Raw genomic sequence first — 21758 nt, 5'->3', positions numbered from 1 at the left:
CGGTGATGGGCGATCCCGGAGCGCCAGCGGGGCCTCGCAGCCCCTAACCTACCGGCAAGACAGCATGTTGGACAAAGGGGGGATGACGTAACCCTGAGTGAGGGGGCGCTGACCGGCGCGGGGTATTTAAACCCCGCACCGGCGCGCTCCTGTCACTCTCAGCTTTTTTCTACAACTGGCACTACGCGATGAATAAAACAGAGCCTGCTTCAACTGAACCAGTGTCTGTGCTTTACTCGGCGGTAGGCAGTGCATGACATAAAGCTGAGAGTCACAAACTCAGCCTTGCCGAGCCCCACTGGACGACAACGAGCCGCGGGAGGAGTAGACGGCGAGAAGACCAGGAACGATGAGGCCGGCGCGACGCGGACAAGGGGGGCGAGCCGCACGGCAAGAAGCAGAGGAGGACCGATCGAGGCCAGAGGCACCGCGGACTCCCGGAGCCATGGACACCCACCCGGCCCAACCCGAGCCTCAGCTCCAACCCCAGGGGGAGATGGCGATGGAGGCAACCTGGCCACGGGAGGGAGCAACATACCTCCCGAGACCAGCGGAGAACCCCGCGCCCCACATCGCACCCCAGCCACGGGCGTGGAGTGGCAGCCCAACGGCGGTAAGCACGGGGGAGGACGAAGAAGCAACCCAGCCGATGGCGGAGGAAGCGGGCCAACGGACGGGAGTGCCTGAACGCCACCGGCGACCCACCCCCGCCGACACACCGATGGAACCGGCCCCAGCGGCGGCACGGATCGCGGACGGGGACGCACAGGCTAGACTCACGGCCATGGAGACCCAACTGAAGGAACTCCGGACCATGCTTCAATCGTTGATGTCCCCTGCGCCGCCCAACGACGTCCCCGCACAGGTCCACACCCCGAGCGAGGCGCCGCACTCCCACGGGCCAGATGATGGTCAACAAACGGCCCAGGCGGATGACGCCACAGGCCGGGAAGTGAGAGGAGGGGGCTCACAAAACGCCCGGGCCCCAAAGGACTTCCCCATCTTCTTTGATGGGAACCCCGCGAAACTGTCGTTCTTCATTATGAACACCAGGGAGTTCATGGGGAGGCACGGACACTCCTATGACTCCGAAGCGGACAAGATCGCAGCCGTGGCGATCAAACTACAAGACCGGGCGGTGGACTGGTACGTCCAACTGTACGAGTCCAGCTCCCCCGCCCTCGCCAACTTCCACGCCTTCATCACCGAGATGAAGAGCTACTTTGAGGACCCACTAGCCAAAGTGAGGGCGAAAAGCGCATTCCAAAGAGTCAAACAGGGCGCACGCACTGTCCCGGACTAGCCCTCGAGTTCAAAGCCCTCGCAGGGAAGATCAAAGACTGGTCCGAGACCACCCTGCTGGAAATGTTCAAAAGGGGGCTCAACCGCGACGTACTCCAATGGGCCCTCTACCGGGACGACCCGGAGACTCTACACGGTTGGATCCACCTCGCGGGGAAAGCAGAACACACGCACCGCACCTTCCTCATGGCAACGACGGAAGACACGACCAACACCTGCCCAAAGGTACCCGCGCCACACGTGGGGACGGCCGGTCCCACATACCCAAGGAAGAAATTTCATCGCGGGCCCTGAGGGAGGTGTGGAAAACTGGGGCACAAGACGGCAGATTGCTTCGCCAACCGACCGCCGGCTAGTGCGCCCAAACCCGCCCCAAAAACTAGCCTCAAACCACCTAACCCGCCGCCGCCCCCCCACCGCCGAATGACCAGAGCCACAGCGACACCAGACGAAGGCTGGGACGCCTACTGGGGGGGAGAGGACGCCGTAGACCCAGACCAGCCGGCGGGAAACGCTCCCCGCCTGCCCTGAAACGCGTTGCGAGGCAGGCGGTGGGACAGCAGCGCGGACCACCTCGATGGAACGGCGAAAGCTCCGTTATAATGGCGGCAATCAAACTCTCTGCCGGCAACGGAGTCACCACGGCCGCGGCACTAGTGGACTCGGGGTGCTCGAAAAACCTGATCCACCCCGACTTAGTCGCCAAACTCGACCTCCGCTGCTCCCCCCTCCCCACGCCGCTGGCATTCCACCAGCTGGATGGCTCAACAGCGGGAGGGAAACCAGCCACGATGCAGACCGAGCCGGTCACCCTGCAAATGGGCACCCACACCGAACGCACATCGTTCGTAGTCACCCACATCGGACGACCCATCGCAGTCTTGGGAATGCCATGGCTCGCGACAAACAACCTGCGCATCGACTGGGAGACCCGCACCTTCCTATTCGGCGACGGCGAGTACCGGGCGCCAGTTCCGGCGGGCAGAACCAACCCCACTGTGGGACGAGCAGAGGCGGCTACACAGGACAACACAGCTACCACAGCAGACCTACCGGAAGAATACGCTGACTTCTCCGAGGTCTTCGGAGAGGCAGAAGCTGATCAACTACCCCCCCACCGCAAGACGGACTGTCGGATTGACCTGCTGCCCGACGTCCCCTTACCTAGACCGAAGATCTACTCGATGACCCCGAAGGAGATGGCAACCCTCCGGGAGTTCATCGATAAAAACCTAGACAGGGGATTCATAGAGCCAGCATGCTCACCGGTCGGAGCCCCCGTCTTATTCCGGGAGAAGAAAGACGGCACCCTACGGCTCTGCACCGACTACCGGGGCCTAAACGCGGCTTCCCTGTCCAATAAATACCCCTTACCCCTGGTAAAAGATATGCTCGCCCACCTGTCCATGGGCAAGGTCTTCTCCAAGCTGGACCTTCGCGAGGCGTACTACCGCATCCGAATCAGGGAGGGGGACGAATGGAAAACTGCGTTCAACTGCCCCCTAGGCGCCTTCCAGTACAAAGTGCTGCCGTTCGGACTCGCGGGGGCCCCGGGGGTGTTTATGCAGCTCATCAATGAGGTTCTGCATGAACACCTGTTCAAAGGGGTCCTCGTCTACATAGACGACGTCCTTATCTACACCAAAATGCACGAGGAACATGTGACCCTAGTCAGACAAGTCCTCGATAAGCTAAGAAGGGCGCAGCTCTATGCCAAACCCGCAAAGTGCGAATTCCATAAAGCGCGCCTAGACTACCTGGGGTACCGAATCTCCGGAGACGGCATAGAAATGGACCCCGCAAAAGTCGAGGTGGTGGTGAACTGGGAACGCCCCCGCAACAGACGCCAACTCCAGAGCTTCCTCGGCTTCGCGAATTTTTACAGGTCATTCGCCCGGGGGTTCGCGGAGATAGCCCTCCCCCTAACGGACCTCCTCAAAACCAAAGGGGTGGGGGACACCCGACGCGCCAAGAACCCGGGCACAGTATTGAATTGGACTCCCGCGTGCCAGACCGCATTCAATAAGTTGAAAGCGCTGTTCACCACAGAGCCAATCCTCGTGCACCCGGACCCAGAACGGCCGTTCGTGGTCCAAGCCGACGCCTCAGACTTCTCCCTGGGGGCCATCCTACTCCAAAAGGACCCCACAGGACTCCTGAAACCATGCGCCTACCTGTCGAGGAAATTCTCCGAGACAGAAAGGCGATGGCACGTCTGGGAGAAGGAAGCCTTCGCGGTAAAATCGGCGCTGGAAACATGGAGACACCTACTCGAAGGAGCCGCCCAACCATTCGAGGTCTGGACCGACCACCGGAACCTCGAGGTCCTCCGAACGCCCAGACGCCTCAGCCCAAAACAGGTTCGATGGGCCCAATTCTTCAGCCGCTTCAACTTTCAGCTGAAGTTCATGCCGGGTAAAAAGAACTTCCTGGCTGACGCCCTTTCCCGACTGCCCCAAGACGAAGAGCCCGCCCCAGACACGATTGGGACGGTCCTATCCGCTTCCCAACTGGGGATGGCTGTGACCACCCGGAGCGGCGCTCGGAGGCAGCACAACTCTACGGCGCGGCAACCAGTGACCAGACGACGCCAACCGCAACTACCAGGGGGGATACGCACGGACCTCACCGCCGCCCTCAAAACCGACCCCTGGTTCCTAGCAAACCCCGACAAGGTAACGATGGCACAGGACCTGGCATGGGGGGAAGGCAGAATCTATGTCCTGGACTCGCAACGCCAAGCGATCTTGCATAGATCCCACGACACCAAGCAAGCGGGACACTTTGGGTTCCTTAAGACCCTGCACCTAACAAGGCGTCAATTCTGGTGGCCCGCGCTAAGACGGGACGTGAAAGCCTACGTAGCGTCCTGCCCAACGTGCGCCAGAGCCAAACGGGCACCAGGCAAGCCCTCGGGACTTTTACAACAGGTGGTGGAACCCTCCCGCCCATGGGAGGAAATCTCCATGGATTTTATAGTAGACCTCCCACCCAGCCAGAAGAAAACGGCCATTTGGGTGGTGAAAGACTACTTTTCGAAACAGGCCCACTTCATCCCCTGCACATCGGTCCCGTCCGCACAACAACTAGCCAAACTCTTCCTCATACACGTGTACAGGTTACACGGATGTCCCGCACGTGTGGTGACCGACAGGGGCACACAATTCACTTCTAAATTCTGGCGGGCCTTCCTAAAGCTGACGGGGACCCAACAGGCCCTATCCACTGCCTGGCACCCCCAGACGGACGGAGCCACAGAGGTCCTCAATGCCACCCTAGAACAATTCATACGCTCATACACCAACTACCACCAAGACGACTGGGTCGAACTGCTCCCGTTCGCCGAAGTCGCATACAACAACGCCGTCCACACGAGCATGGGGAAAACTCCGTTCGAAGTAGTCTCGGGGCGCGACTTCGTCCCCATACCGGAGCTACCACAACCCCCGGGACCCCAGGTGGACGCTAGTGACTGGGGACGGAAGATTGCGGAATCGTGGCCAATAATCACGGCAGCGCTGAAGGAAGCACAGGCGGCCTACAAAGAGCAGGCCGACAAGCACCGGCGCCAACCACCGACGTTCCAGGCTGGGGATATGGTCTACCTATCCACCAAATTCCTAAAGTCGCCCCAACCCTCGAAAAAACTGGGGCCTAAGTACATCGGGCCGTTCCGAGTCACACAGATAGTGAACCCGGTGGCAATACGCTTGGACCTGCCACACAACCTACGGAGACTCCACACGGTATTCCACACCAGCCTCCTGAAACCTGCAACTACCTCTCGATGGCACCCAAGCACGCCACTGCCCTCACCGGTGATGATCGACGGCCAACATCACTTCGAAGTAAGGGACATACTCGACTCCCGCAGGCAACGGGGAACTTTACACTATTTGGTCAGGTGGAAACACTTCCCCCACCCAGAATGGGTGGCGGCGCACAACGTTAAAGCGCCTGACCTGACCCGGGCTTTTCACCGGGCGTACCCCGACAAGCCTAAGGCGAGACAAGCAAACCGGCACCTGCATACCCCCTCCCCCGCGGGGCCCCCCCTGCCTACCGTGCCCCAAGGGAAAGGGCCCCCCCAAGCCCGCGACTTGGGTGGACCTCCCCCCCCGGGACTCACCCCCCCCGCCCCGGGCCCACGAGGGAGTGACAAGCGGTTGCCAGCACCCTCCCCCCACCCCGGGCCCACGGGGGAGTGGCAATCAAGTCAACAGTGCATACCTGGGGGCAATGCCCAGGAGCACACATAACAAAGGCAACGCACTTGGAATAAAAATAAGGGCCCTACCTGGAGCTGATAAGCACCCGACCAGCCACGCCTCTCTCCTCGCCGAACTGAGCCAAACAAGCAGGGTGTGGCCGGAGCATGCGCACGCCCAGGGTGTGATCGGGGCATGCGCACTGGGAACACACCCTAGATGGACACGAGGCAGAGGGCGGAACAAAGGGAGGGGCGAAAACACTCTGGCGGGAAATTCAAAAAAAAAAAAAAACCATTTTGACAGCTCTCCTGGTAAAAAACCGGAAAGCCGGGGGGGGGCACTATTCGGACAGGGGGCAGTATGTCATGAGTGCCGTTGAGCTGAAGACATCAGCGCAATGGCACACATGACAATAACGAGGAAGCAGGGGAAGGGGCTCAAGATAAGCAGCCATCAGCTCACAAAGAAGAAAGAAGAAGATACAAAGGCTAAGCGGATCGCGAGGCACACCCAAGCTGTTAGCGCTAGCGCAACGGAGATCGCCCAGCTGACAGCAATCACCGGATGAATAAGGAAACCGGTGATGGGCGATCCCGGAGCGCCAGCGGGGCCTCGCAGCCCCTAACCTACCGGCAAGACAGCATGTTGGACAAAGGGGGGATGACGTAACCCTGAGTGAGGGGGCGCTGACCGGCGCGGGGTATTTAAACCCCGCACCGGCGCGCTCCTGTCACTCTCAGCTTTTTTCTACAACTGGCACTACGCGATGAATAAAACAGAGCCTGCTTCAACTGAACCAGTGTCTGTGCTTTACTCGGCGGTAGGCAGTGCATGACAAAAACCCTTTGACTGATTCCAGTGGGAACTTCTTTCTTGCTGGCTTGATGCATTTCCCGGCCCACCCATCTTCTTAGTTTATTAATCTCTCACAAAATAGGGAGCCTATCAGCCAACAGCCCCTCCAGAATATGTTGGAAGTATATTCTTAGCACTGTGTGCACATTTAGCTTTTGCCAGATTTGTTGTCTAAGATGGAGGGGGTTTGGGCAGAGTATGGGAGCATAATCTCTTGTGCTCAGTGAAGTATGGAATTGATCTTGGCTATGAAGCAGGGATCTAGTCCTAGGACCACCTTGTCTTGACTGACATCCTCCTTCAAGACCAAACCCCTGATTTCCCATCCCTTCCAACTGAAGAGAGGGGTTATCAAAAAGGCCATCTTCTAGGTGAGGATGTTAATGGGGATCTCTCTGAGGGGTTCAGAAGGGCTAGTCATTAGAGCCCAAAGAATCAAAACTAGTCACATGAAGAGAAATGGTGAATAACCAGGGGTGAAAGGATGCTTGCACCTCTGATGAAGTGATGTACAGAGAGTCACCAGACAGAGGTTGATTTCCAAATGTGATTTAGTAATTTATTTGCAAATAGGTATCATCCAAAGTTACTTACCTTTAGTAATAACTGATACTTCATAATTCTTTGTACTGGTTTTATCAGCAAATCTGTGAGCTGAAGTCTATGACCCAAACGTTGCTTCAGGTCCTAGTAATAATACATAAAGTTCAGAGTAGTTTCTATAGTTTAAGCAGATTATTTTGGTATGTTGGGCTTTAAATTTCCCTCCAGTTTCTCCTATGCTTAATTCTCAATTTTAATTAGAAAATAAATTGAGGTATTTTGGTTTTCATTTATGTAAGTTTATCAATAAACACAACTTCTATATACATTCCAAAGGTGTGTGTGGGGGGGAATTCTTTTTCATTTGAGTGAGAGGAGAGAAACCATACTGTTTCATCCTGTTGCAGCTGATCCTATCATCCTTTGCCTGACGGAATGACAAGGGGAAGCCTGGCTGAATTCAGTGCAGTTTCCTGGTGTTGTACAGTTTTGGGATGCTAAACTTGGGGTGAGTGGGCTTCAAATAGTGTCAGTACATTTGGAGAAAAACCAGTAATATCACTTTACTCTGCAGTATAGAAGAGCCAGTTCCATCCTGTCAGGTCTTACAAAATAAAGGTTATAAGATTTTCCCCAACTGGCCTCTGAATTATATCCAATTTACTGTTAATCACTCACATTCACAGAAGTATTATGTGATCATTCACATTTGGGAGCACAGCTGCCCTACTTACCTATATCAAGTTGTCAGAATCAGCACTGTAAAAAGAACTTTATACATAAGACATGGCTGAATAAAAATATCCTTATTAGCTATAAGTACTAATGTCCTCTATCACCCTCTTTTTGTTCTTTCCCTCTCAACTGAATCTCCTTAGTCTGGTATGCATAAGCTATTGGGGTCTCTGACTACATCACAGATTCACTTTAATCAGTCATTGTGATTTAGCTTTACAATGAAGTCACGGGCTATGTGTAATCCATCTATGAACTGGGATTTGATATACAGAGATATTAAATGTCAGAGCTAATAGACAGGAAACACATTCATTCATTTGGTAAAAATAAGCCAATTTCAGCCCCAATCCCAAGGGTGTTAGCGTATCAGAGATGGAAAAGATTAAGTAAATTTGGAAAAGATTACAGTATAGCTGTTTCCCTTCTACCAAGAGACACAGATATATCCCCCATTTCTTTGGCACTTACCTCAAAAAATGTATCAATGTATTCTGAGACAATATGCTCAGACTTTGGTTTATTTTGGCAATAAACTATATACATGTGCAATCTTCTCTCCTGGAATGAAGAGAAAGAACAACAAATGTGTATTGAAGAAAAACGTAAAGCAAACTGACATGGAATAAAATGGAGGTTACTGTAGTCTGCAAATTCTGGTTCTGTTCTGGTTCACCACAGCCTGAAGAAACAAAATGTATACTGCATCTCTAAAGATAGCAATTATATCTACAACCGTAGCACCACCTTTTCAAAACAGAAGCAGTGTAACTATATTTGAGGTGTACGCTGCGTCCAACTCAGCATACACCTCTTTTATCAACATACTGAACTAAACACACAATGAAGTATGAACATAACTGTCATTACAGTTTTAATAAAATAATTATTGAACTGATTAGATATACACATACATATGTCCAAAGCACCAATTTCCAAACTTTGTGCTCTCAAGGAATCCTTTCCAGATGGGCTTTGCTGGTCATCAGCTCATATAGGTACTGGCTTAGATTTTATAGTATGTTTTCAGTGCAGGTGAAGCCAAAGCAAGGTCTAATGCTCACTTTCATTTTCTGTAATGGGAAAAAACGAAGGCCACCCTACATAGCCCCAAGTCCTATGGTCACCACTATGATCTTACTGACAATGGTCTCCACCAATTAGTTTAGGTATTCATAATAAACTGAGCAACAACTGCTTATACAAATTTCTAGGCACTGAAGATATATGGAGTTCCCAATATGAGAAAGTTTTGACCACAGGGAAAAATCAGGAGCCATTGCAGCAGAGGTATCAAATACATGCTTGATACCACCCACAAATTTAATCCATGACAGTTTTAAGAACTGGTTCACCAGACCAAAAAAAAAAAAAAGGAGAATGGTTATGATTGTTTGCATACTGAACTTCCAAAAATCTAGTTTAAGCTGAGAAAGAGCTCATCTGCACAGAAGTTGTAAGCTGTTTGCCTCTTACATTGAATCTGGCTGGAAATTAAGCCAGCTTAAGAAATTGCTGTCTGGATTTCAAGGCTTTGGCCTTAATGCTGGCCAGATGTTTTATCTGGACAGCAGTTATCAGTTGCCAAATGGTGATTCCTCTGCTTCTTTATCCCACCCACCTGTGTAGGGAAAGCAAGAACCTATTGAATTCCTTCCTGAGGGTGGTCTATGAGAACATGTTTTCCATTTGCCAACCTTTTCCATGACTCCTCTTCTGTTTTGGACAGGGCTTTTCCAATCTTATAGAAGACTGTAGATAGTTTATCGTTCTGCTTTTACTTGAGCTAGAAAGTGAAACTGGCAGAATTCTTGTCAGTGTCAATCCAGCATTTTACCATTTATCAGCAAGAGAGGATGAAAGGTGGTCTACCATTTCACTGGTAGATTGCTTTAAAAATGTGAAAAGTCTAAAAAAGTACGTGGATAGAAATTCCAGAGGTTCACTGCATTTCTCTGATTGGCTATCATTTGTGAGCTTTATGAGGGAAGGTCCCTTCTGAAAGAATCAGTCAATCCAGGAGCTCAGGACAAAATGGCCATGAGGGGCAGCAACCAATGGCCAGAGAGAAGCGGTGTATGTCTGCTACAGCAAATACTAACAAGATGGAGAGGAAGCATTTGCCGATAACAAAGTGAACTACGGCAGGCAGACTGTGCAGCAATACATGCATTGTTAGAAGTTGGATAACATATTTTTGATGTGGAGCAAGAAAAGACAAGTAGAGGTTGCCTTCCCAGCAGGACAGAGGCAGGCTGCAGGTGACATCAGGCTTTTCTGTCCTCCAGAAGTATCTCCAAGCTGGGGCAAGCAGGATGTGCAGATGACCCTAAGCTATGCAATTTAAAGAAATTAACTTGTACCACAGAATGCTGAAGGTTCCCTAATGACTCCTTTCTGATGGTCAAGGAACACTTGAGGGACTTACATGGAAGAGAGGCCAATAGTGGATTTTTACTGTTCTTTCTGGTTGTCCCCTCTTCCTCTTTTCCTAGAAGCCAAGGAAGATTTGCCATCAAAGAACTGAAAGGAGAAAGCTTCAAATGCTTTCCAGCTTTTCTTCCCTGTAGAGAAGCAGCAATCATGGAGGTTTCAGATGTTCTGACTAGGCTGGAATCTTGCTGCTTTTCCATCTGTCCAGTTCTTTCTTAATGTGAGGAAATCTAGCAGACCCCCGACAACTAAAGAAAACTATTTTCTACATGACTGACTGTAACAAACACACCTTAATTTCTTACACAATGCAAGTTGATTTCTTTAAATTGCATAGATTAGGACGTAAGTGAACAACATCTGACAGCGAAGAAAGACATATTGAAAAAAAAGTCTCCAAAAAAGTTGAAACTGTGGTAGACTGCAATAATAATGAAATAAGCTGATTTCCATGCTTTCACATCATTCGCAAGATCAAGGCCTAAAGCAATCTGAACCAAGATTTGCAGAGTTTAAAAAAAAAGTCAGTGCTAATGAGAAATTCATCTCTACTAAGGGACTTTATTTTTAAGCAATAACAGGAGTCAGGAACTCTGTCAGTGTGTCAGTGAGAAGATAAGCAATTACCAATTATAATAACATATAGAATTTTGATTTTAAAGTTGACATTTTTATCCATCCCTGTCTTATTTATTGCTCAGGATATCCTCCTCCAACTGCTCTGTAATAAACCAAATAAAAGGGCAGTTGGGCCTCAATTAAGCTTTTGATGAATATGAAGAGAAACACTGAGGAAAGCAGATTCCCTTGGTCCCTCCAGGCAAAAGATATTTATATCCTTTTTAAAACCTGCCTTTAGGTTAATTACTGGAGCTAAGGGGTAAGACTTCAGTAATGGCCTCTCCCTTAAGGAATTGTCCCTCAAAAGATCAAAAATTGGTTCCTTTACAGTTTTAATCCTACAAATTGATTACAATTTAAACTTATGTATTTTTGCAAGATATACTACTGTTAGATTTTTTTTCACAGCTTTGATATGATATTGGATCTATACTGAATGTTGGAGTTTTATTAAATATGTTGCACTTTACCATACTCTTGTTAAGTCTGCTAGATATCCAGAAAGGAAGCTTGTAAATTCATTTTCAGTACGAAGAATAGCTAGTAACATTTTTAAAAAATTCTGATTCATAGGACTTGAGTCACTAGAATCCAAAAATGCCCATCAGTTTTTATTTTTTCCACCTCTAATTTTAGATTGCCCACATGGTTCTCTACTAGGATTCAACATGCAAAGCCATAACAGTCCCTCTTTTATTGTTCCTAAAAGGTCACTTATGAACCAAGAGGTGTCATGGCTCCTGTTCCAATGTCCCTGAAACATCGTAACAAGTTCCCATGCCATGCTGGTGCTGATACGTGTTGCTGGACAGGAGGGAGGTGCTGCTGTTAGTTCGTACCAGGCAGGAAGCTGGATGATGCAAGTACGAAGGAATTCATGTTTGGACTAACTTGCCTGGCCAAAGTAATTACCCGAAGATTGCCAGCAACTGTTTTGAACACCTGCAGTGGAATGGAATTGTACTGACACTGGGGGGAGGGGTCTGGGTTTGCTTATGGTTTAATTGGGAGAAATCCCATGCTTTTGGTATTCTCAGCTTCGCCTGTGATTCTGCATACTATTCATCATTAAATTAGATTTCCATAGAATTCTATGCGAGTCTGATTGCTGATTTGGATAGGCAGTCATTACACGAGGATTGTGAATCATTATCTTTTTTTCAAGGTTTTCATTCCCTACCACTTTCATTTAAAAGTCAAGAAATAAAATAAATGAAGCAAAAGTAAATTATGCAATTAAGTAATATAAAGATTATTCATAAAGTGGGCAATATGTGGGTGGCTGATTGAAAAAGACTGTCTATAAATATTCAGTTTAATGATAAGAATACCCTTAACTTCCTTAATTTATAATATTTTATAAATTATCTTTGTCATTCTTACATATTAACCAAGTTTTACTAAGTAAATTATATATATTATATATTCACACATACAAATGTGCATATTTGTGCTCCAAAATTTCCTTGTTTTTGTTTAACTCTGCATTTTGAAATGTTTTTGTTTAATTTAAAAAAAGGTTCTGCACCTAAAATGGGGACTTGATGCTCATACTTACATGTTTAACAAAAAGTGATCCTAATTTTTCCGGATCCTCAAGGCACTTCTCTAATTCTCCTAAAAAGAAACTGCAGAGAAAAAAACACAAAAACAGAACTTTTCTTGTGTTTGTTTGTTTCAATAGGGCAAGAAGTACTCGTTTCTTACGTATCTCTAAACCTTAACAAAAACAAACTGAAGCATTATCTTTAACCAGCACACCTGAGGGGGAAAAAAATTCACCTTAAATAGATAATGTTGCAAGAGCCTGTAATGAAAGCTAAGAACTGGATATAGTCCAAGGCCTATCTATTAAGGAGTCATCACTCATTCAGACATATTAAAGGGGAAGGGAGAGACAGGTGGCCATTTTGAGGCCTAATAATAATTGTAATAAAGTTCTTCCACATACAGATTCTTCAGAGATAGTCAAATCCCATCTGAAATGCCTTCTGAGTAAGATTAGTTCATCAGACAGATTTTTATCTCTAGACTTTCCAATCTCTCTCTCGTATAGTCAGCCCAGAGGGCAAATGCTGCCTGCTATCTGAACAGGTCTCAAAATAGAGATGTTATCTATGGTAGATTTCTTCAATTATAAAATGGAGGGACTTAAATTTTCAGCTAAGTCTGTCAAAAATTAATCAAAGCTTCTGCCTATAATGAAAAGAAATGTTATTACTGTACATCTGAAGGATTTAGACCTATCCACATAAGTAGAAGATGATCTTGATGAAGCTGCATGGTATGCCTAATAGAAATAGGTTATCAGGAACAATGAGTAGCTATTGAAACATCATCCTGATACATACATGTACTTCAACTCCCAAAACTTTTCAGCCAGCATAGGATTGCTGAGAATTCTGGGACTTGGAAGTCTACACATTTAGGGGGTTGCACCAATCACTAGCTTGCATTATTTACATTTCCAAGCTGAAGCTAAACTAATTTTCATCTGCAAAGAGTACTCTGCTCTCTTGGGCTTAGGAAAATCCATGTCAAGTGCAGTGCCCCTACTCTGGATAGCAATTTAGTGAAAATAAACAACTCTGCTTATTTTAATAATGAATGTCTGACTGACCATGCCATTTGCATTTGTTTTATTATTTACCAGAATATGTTAAGTCATACATCAAAAGAAAATGTTTGCTCTGTGGACTATGGAATAAAAAATGGTGGATGCCATTTATTTGTGTCACTTTCAAATTATACCATAGCAAATTGGAATTAGAGGGGAAAAGTGAAGGGGTACTAATACTTTCGGCTGCATCTGAATTTGTACTTCTATGGAACTGTACAAGTTGAAGAAAAGAGGGAAAGGAAAATGTAATTACTGTGACATAATGGCTATCCACAGTAAAAGTGGGCTCAGTTTTGCTGAAACAAAAACAAACCAAATAAAGAAATAACTTCTTCACCTTTATCATCTTTCAAACCCATCCAAATCTGTTTCCAATATGGTATTTTGTAATATTTGGGCTCTGTTTACCCACCTCTTCAATTAAGTAATGCAAGATTAAAAACGGTATGAAATTTACTCAAAAATAAAAACCATGCATACTCTCTGTGCCAGTCATATATTTGATGAATGTTGCCAAACACAATTTTGTCTTTTCCTTTCATGTCATCAGGAACACCATCTTCTTTCATGAGGGCCATATAACCCTAAAATAAATTAGCAAGAAAAAACAGTAATGGTTGGGTTATTTATCTGCTGGTATGTTTAAATTCAGTCTGATACCCTATCCCATTCTCTATTCACCAAAGGTGAGTTTAAACTTTACAAAAATGCTTAACATTTTTTAACAGAAAAAATGAAGCAAGGTGATCGTGAACAAGTTTTTTGTTGCTGAATACCAGTGTCCTGCTGGATGTGAAAGTCCACCTCAACCAAGCCTGATAAAGGCTGGTGACCTTTTTGCCTGCTATTTGCAACTTTCCCAGCCAGTATGAACCAAAGCAACAATTCTAATATTCATAAGGTGAGAAACCAGAAATGGGCCAGTGGTCTGCCCATGGTACATATTTACCATGCATCTACTTATTTAAAGCAGAAAAATGATTTGCCCAAATTGTTGAAAAGAAATTAAAATCCTTTTCCATAATGGCGAAATATATGCCTGTAATAAGCCTTGAACTTCCATATGCAAGGTTATCAGTTTGGGTGCTTTACCCATAATGCCATGGCTGAGCTGACTCATCCACAGAAAAGAACAGAGAGAGACCAAAATAAAATATTCATCTGAAACTTAATAGCAACATAAATACACACACCTATTCTGGATTGCTAAGGAAAGCTAATGTTATGTTTATGTATTATTTTCAGGAAATAAAAATTTAAAATAAAAAGAGACAAATTTATTTCAGTTCCTAATCTGAATCTATTTCTTGCCTATATGCTTTTATATCTGATCTGATCTATCTACATATGTAATTGCCTGGTATCTAAGTTTCCGAGACAATTTGGGCCAACTAATAGTTCTAATAGTGCATGTTGGATATTTATTCTGAGCCAAAGTACATCTGCTCAGAATCAGTAACTTTATGATTACAGCTCCATGCTTTTCAATGTTCAGAAACTAGTGGTTCCGTGAACTGTTCCTCTGTGAACTGAACCCAGGTACATCATTATGTGGATAACTTTCAATCCTGAAGCGGGTCTTTGTGCAAAATCGTATGTATAAGCTGCATTCACAAGACGTTTGGAGAGAGTCAAAAACCTTTATATGTTGTTCCACATAGAGCTATCCTGCACATATACTCCGGGAACATGTATAGCTATATTGTATATAGTAGTACATGAAACAACACTTGTTTATTATTCCATAGCAATTCCAGCAGTAGATTTATTATAGCTTAATATTACTGAGGCACTGAACAATATTGATCCTCCAAATCAAGAATTTAACACAGTGAGTATCAATAAAATTGGTATTGGGAAAAACCTATAGCAGGTGTGTGTATGTGTGTGTGTATATATACAATATATACTGTATATAATCAGCCCAGTTTTAATTAACTTCCCATATGTCAGCTACCTTACAACTCTTAAAGTTGCTGCTTCATTCAAGGGTTCTTGTATCTATTAACGTGCATGACGATTAAAATATGCTTCAGCTGTCCATTCTAAAACAGTAAGGCAGTCAGTTACTCCATTGCTTACACTCCTACACAAGGATTCAACAGAGTCCTTCACTACAAATATTATATCAAGCCAATTCTAAACATTCAACAACTTATTTTATAACACATTCAATAAACAACATGCAGTGCAAGGATGGAAACTAATTATTGCCAAGTTTTGAAATTTACCTGTCTAGCTGTCTATTAGCAATTGTACTGACAGTTAGAATTCCTTTTGAAAGACATTATGGTTAGCACTCCAGCAACATCAGAAAATGTTATTCAGCAACTGCAAATTTTAACTGATTTTATTTTAACCAAAAAGAACTAGTATGCTAAATGGAAAAGAAATTAAAATAAATTTATTGAAATATTGCTGATAATATCCTCTAAAGATGATTGGATAGACAGGAGTGGTAAATTCATGCTTCTGATTTGATTGATAAAAATTAGAACCATTCTGCTTAGAGAAGGATGAAACATACCTCTACTACATAGCCAAGATCTCTCACATAATCTCGTTCTGTCTCCACTAATTCCTGTAAGACATACCTGTAAAAATTATGAAATATTAAAATGGCAGAGAGAGGAATTTAAATACCAATTATCAATTTATGTACATTCAAATACAAATAATATCAGAACATTCTGGCTCTGTATACTATTAATTGATTAATTATTAAGAACTACATATAATCAGAGAGGTAAGGTACATTTTTAATGATAGTAAGGGAGAATTATCTGATTATGTTATTGTAAGAAATGAACAAAATGATATCCCCTTATAGATCTGAGTGGTTTCCACCCTGATGACATTCCTGGCTATTTTCCCATGCTTTGGAGTAGATTTAGGGTACAGCCTAAATATTTGCATATTATCCCAGTAATCAGCCTTAATATTAGGTTTACCATTATTTTCACCTCAGGGAGTGTCATCCAGTGTAAACTATCAGTCCCTATTTTGTTTACAATATCAGTTTTGACATCTTTGGTCCTTAGACAATGGTCATTCTACCCTCTCTGGATTTGTTGGAAAAGGAACTGATTTTCCCGTAAGAATGTACATGGGTGTAGTCTTTGCTATGAAGACAAAGAGTTCCACAACTATGGCTTCATTCACTTCAATACAAGATCAGGAACTTTTAGTTAAAACTTAAAAAGTGGGAAAAAAATCTCAATAAGCTGCAAGAGATTCCCAAATGTAACTGTTTTTTTCCAAAATTCATTTTAAAAATGTTTAAAAATTGTATGCCAAGTAGATTTTATATGTTAGTCTATTCCACAATTAGATGTATTACTAGGTGCATTCTTCGTCCTTCCTGTTATCATTTGGGTGAAGCTAAACACAACAGTTTGAGCATATTAGTTGTGAGATCCACACCCTTTTAAAGGAGTCCTGCTTTAGTTCTTTAATCGGTGATGTTGTCTCCATGATTTAATGTGCCATCTATCTATCTATCTATCTATCTATCTATCTATCTATCTATCTATCTATCTATCTATCTTCTATTCCGCCTTTATTATTTTTATAAATAACTCAAGGTGGCGAACACACCTAATACTCCTTCCTCCTCCTATTTTATTGTACTTGAAAGAACAATTTTAATGGTGAAATTACTGACTTCATACGGTATATGCAGTCTTGATTCGTCAGATACAAGGTGGGATAATAATCTTAAAAATCAATCAATCTCTTTGCTATCCTTCCGAAAGCATTAGAAACCCATTTGGTCATGAATAATAAAGGAAACTGTCAAAATATGCAGAATCTTCAAAACTCTAATCACATTTAATTTTGTCATAAAGAAGAATGAAAACAACCTTAAAGGCTTTATATTACAAAAAGCAAAAGAAAGAAGTTCTCCTTAAGCAAATGATAGACTACAAAAATAAATTGATAATCTATTCTTACTGTCGCCTCTTTAAAGAACTGGACTTCCGTTCTTCCATCTCATCAATGGGTGACGAGGAGGAGAGCAGTGAGTTGTCTGAAGGATTGAATGATGGGCTGCTGCTGTCACCCTGGTCTACCATCAGTGAACTTGGACGATCCTCTAGAGCCTAAGAGCAAGTGGAAAAAGATGGTTTATTTCCTTTAAATTGCAGGCATTGCAAATTTAATAGGAGCTGGATGATGTCTTCTGCACAACTTATTTAACTATCAATAATACGTTTCCTATTAATAAAACAATTTTTAAAAAGATGCCACTTACAACTTACATTTTCACTATTAGATAAATTATTTTTTAAAAAAATGGCTCCAAGATACTACAAACTTTTTCCTCTATTTTTATTTTTCCCAGGGGTATTTGGGTGGCCACAGTTGAAAAAAACAATAGCATTAGCTGGCTGGGGAATTCTGGGAATTGAAGTCCACACATCTCAAAGTTGCTAAGGATGAGAAACACTGATCTAGATCAAGTAAGATTCTCATACTCTCATGATTAATATGACCAGATATTATACCACATATGCAAGTCTAAACTTTCTACAGGATGCAAGCAAACAACAACAAAACACTCACCATTTTGCTCTTTACAAGCTCCTCTATTGCACTGACAAGCTCTGCTGCACTGGGGGTTTCTGAGCTGGTAGGACGTGCCAATATACGAGAAGATGTCTACAGAATGGAGTTAAGATGGGGATGGGGAGATGGAGGGAGAAACCCACCTTATTAAACATTTTTTTTGGTATCTTTGTAATGAATACTTCACCTCACTTCCTACTTCTATTCAAACAAGCAAAGTATGATGTTTTAAGCAATCCCTGCTACTGACAAATGTTACACTCTCTGTATCTTTCATGTATTTGTAATACTTCATTACCATCTTGCAATGGTAGCACACAATTGTCTTGTGGGGAAGCCTTTAACCTTTCCCTATTACCTACTGAAGTTAATTATATTTGTTTCCTCATTCCTCCCAGATTCTTCATTAACATGAAGCAGCACGGAAAAGAACCAAACCAAACTGTGGGTCAGAATGGAACTTCTTCCCAACGGAACATTCTAAAGGGGAGCAGGAACATTTTGCTTATAAGGAAAATAGATTACATTCCTTATGTCATCTATTTCCCCAAACATAAGCATAAAACGTAAGTCTAGAAGGCCTCTAACCTCAAAAATTACAGGGTTCCAATTTCTGGCTGCAAATAAAGAGGAATTGTGTGGCAGTGAAAGCTTTTGGGAGATTTCAGGGATTAGTAAATAAGCAATTCTGTTTGCAGACTGCATGTATCCCTAAGTAAATGGAATGCTAAACAAGTAATATAAAGCTCACTTCATAATATGAGCACAGTGCAAATGTTCCACATGCAAAATATGTTATGCTTTTTTCACTACTATACTGAAACATTTAAAATAATCAAGAAACAATGTTTCAGGATATGGAATTTGGTTCATTCTTATCTATGAGAAGACTGGATGCCCAATAATGTAAATAATATATAAACTTTATTGTGCTCTAAATGGCTTAAGTGAGATGGGGACACGGGAAATAGGGGATATACAAGAATATATAGACATTGTGCCAAATCAGACAGAACAAAAAATCAACATAATGCTAAATAAAGGTGATTTTTTTTTAAGAAAAAGAATTCAAAGAATAAACATTGCATAGCAACTGTTTTAGCAACTGTTTAGCAATTTATAAAGCACTACCAAACTATAGACAATGCAGGTGTGGTTCAATGAATCAAGTCTTTATTTGTTGACACACAAATTAACATAACTTGACAGACCTTTGTGTGTTAGGACACTGCATTTACCTCTGACTTGGTGTGATATTTGCAGTAATATATTGGCTTGCAAGGTAGTATCTAGATTAGAGATCTTGGTTTGCTTAACAAAAGCATGCTTGGAGTAAAACTGGGCTTTGGTTGTGCTTGGTTGTGCCCAAACTGATAAGTACCATCCTCACAGTTAGTATGGAAGGCAGTACTGTATGTCAAAAAGTGGAATGGGAACTAATGTTATAAATGGTAGTACTCAAGAAAAAAAATGATGAAAAGGAGGTAATAAATGCTGTGAGAAGCTTGGAAAATGGTAATGGTGCAGGTTTAGATACATTCAGTAATATTAAAATATGAATGTAATATGCTTATGGAGTAGCTGTGTGACTTGGTTAGCATCACTGCTTGAAGACTGAAAGAATTGTTCCCCTATATAAAAAGAAGGGTAGCAAGGATGAAAGCAAAATCTACAGGTGGATTAATCTGTTAAATGTGCCAGGGAAAGTATTTGGCAGAATTTTGATTGAAAGAGTATAAGAGGTGACAATAAGCAAAACCTGGAAACTGTTGTTTGGCTTTACGCTGACAGGTATATGCAGACTAGATTTTTGTTCTTCAAGTATCTGAGAAATGTGGAACTGAAAAAGAAACTGTATTGTACATTTGTTGATTTAGAGAAGGCATGTGATAAAATGCCACTAACCCATGAGAACTGAGATTTCTCTTTTGCAGAATGTAACCAACATTCATCTGCTGGAAGATCTATACAAATTGACCTTTTTTCATGGAAGATTGTTTGCAATATAAAATTACTTTTCAGAGTGGAAGTGTTAAGATACTGCTTCCCTCTTTGTATGTCAACAACCAAGCCTCTGACGTACACACTGATATTAACACCATGAGGCAATAGAGAAAGTGAAGGGAAGCTGATGGAAATCTATGGAGCTCAGACTGGTTCCTGAGCTCTGTATGCACAAAGATAAACAACAAATGTCAGAGGTTGTTAAAATAATTTCTTCTACTTAAAATTTCAGCTGAAATCTATGTGAAAAGTGCATGTACATATCGTGTGTCTGTGAAACACATGACACGACTGCATATAGGAAGCATTATTCAACTCAAAGAAGAGAATGGATGAACTCTTTGTCAAGTAGGGCTCATTCTACGTATTGCAGCTACTGCAGCATCATCTAAATCTAAGCCAAAATATTTGATTTTCTAAATAAGCTAACTAAGAGCAGAAAGGTTTTTAAGCCTAAGAGACTTTTTTTTAATGTATAAGAACACAGTACTGCAAATTGTGTCATTATTCTGTATACCACGGGAGTCTTTTTCACTGGATATGCAGGAAATCCCCTCTGCCATCAAGGATGTGGCTACCTTAGCAATGATTAACATCCATAGGAAAAACCCACAAGAGTTCCAAAAAACAAAGAAAGAAATAAAAAACCTATACACTCAACTGCTGAAAATGTCTGGCTTTCCAAGAATGATGGCATGTTGCCAAGAAAATAGACAACCCATGAGCTCACATTATAAAATTAATTCTGAGTACAGTGAAACCTCATTTTAACAGACTAATCAAGGGAGGAGTTCTTAGTTATTCATGAACAAATATTAAATACAAAAGCATGTTTTTGAAATGACTACATGCAACTCTACTGTATCAAAGTCCACTAAAGCAAGGTTTCACTGTACTTTAAACAGAATAGAAACTGAAGGTATCTGAAGTATTGTGATTTTTAAAATTGGAAAATAATTATTCAGTGCATGGAGAAAGAATGAAGTTATGAACTACTACCCTTTTCTCTATATAGATGAAAATAAAATTCTACACTTCCAAAACATTAGAGTTAATCACATATAAATTACACTGAAGTGGATGCCTTCCAAAATTCAGAGTGCGAACCTCAAACAGCAGAGACTTAGGTTAATCATTTAACATATGAATAACTGAACCACTTCCTCAGAAACCCTTTGCACAAATAATGGAGAACTGGCAGAGAAATAATGAAAATTATAGAAATAATTTCAGCATGCCAGATGCAACAGCCAGTACCAATATGCTGCACGTGGTGAGACCCAGTGAGGTGCATTTAGCTGTATCTCCCCTGATCTTCAAAAAATGAATACTGAGATTGGTCTTCTCTGCGATTTTATGATTTTGGGGTTCATTGGCCTTTTTTGTTATTTTTGTTTTTATCTATATCTATCTTTGCATTGTTGCATTTTACCTATTATTTTATCTGTTGGACTGAAATTGATTTAAAAACCCACAGAGCTAAAACAGAGAATAGAATAGAGAATAGAAGTTTATAAATGTAATAGTGTACATCAAATCCTGCTGATGAAATGTATAGAGAGATATTTCAGAAGCTAGAGGGTTAAATAAGATTTTTTTAAAATTTGGAGGCATATTTTTGAACTGATACATGTTTTGACCATGACTATTAAAACTAGAATAAAGTATGTGCAGCAGCTAAATGCAAGTGAAATAATTATGTAAATGGGTTTAAGTTGCATAATTTCTGCAAAATCCCTTGCAGAATTGTAAATGTCCATGATCCAGAATTTTATCACCCTAGAATACTAGGCTTCTGGGCATGATCCAGTTGGCATGACAGTGGGCTATGATCACTGGGAACCAATTGTCACCCCTGCCCCCCA

The 21758-nt window shown here is 43.1% G+C and overlaps 1 protein-coding gene across 1 annotated transcript in view; it reads right to left on the bottom strand.

Moving 5' to 3' along the window:
* Positions 1-21758, bottom strand: part of TRIO (trio Rho guanine nucleotide exchange factor) — a 268321-nt gene that overhangs the window by 38804 nt on the left and 207759 nt on the right. The window contains exons 37-43 of the mRNA XM_063298754.1: positions 17887-17982; positions 17275-17423; positions 15848-15914; positions 13801-13904; positions 12259-12328; positions 8118-8207; positions 6963-7055 (exon numbers count right to left, since the gene is read on the bottom strand). Of these exons, the coding sequence (XP_063154824.1) occupies positions 6963-7055; positions 8118-8207; positions 12259-12328; positions 13801-13904; positions 15848-15914; positions 17275-17423; positions 17887-17982 (669 nt within the window). The remainder of the gene's footprint in view (positions 1-6962; positions 7056-8117; positions 8208-12258; positions 12329-13800; positions 13905-15847; positions 15915-17274; positions 17424-17886; positions 17983-21758) is intronic.

The sequence above is a fragment of the Candoia aspera genome, chromosome 3 (genome assembly GCF_035149785.1).
Source record: "Candoia aspera isolate rCanAsp1 chromosome 3, rCanAsp1.hap2, whole genome shotgun sequence".
In the NCBI taxonomy this organism is placed as follows: Eukaryota; Metazoa; Chordata; class Lepidosauria; order Squamata; family Boidae; genus Candoia; species Candoia aspera.
The sequence above is the reverse complement of the archived record's forward strand: the minus strand, read 5'-3'. Positions and strand labels throughout refer to the sequence as shown.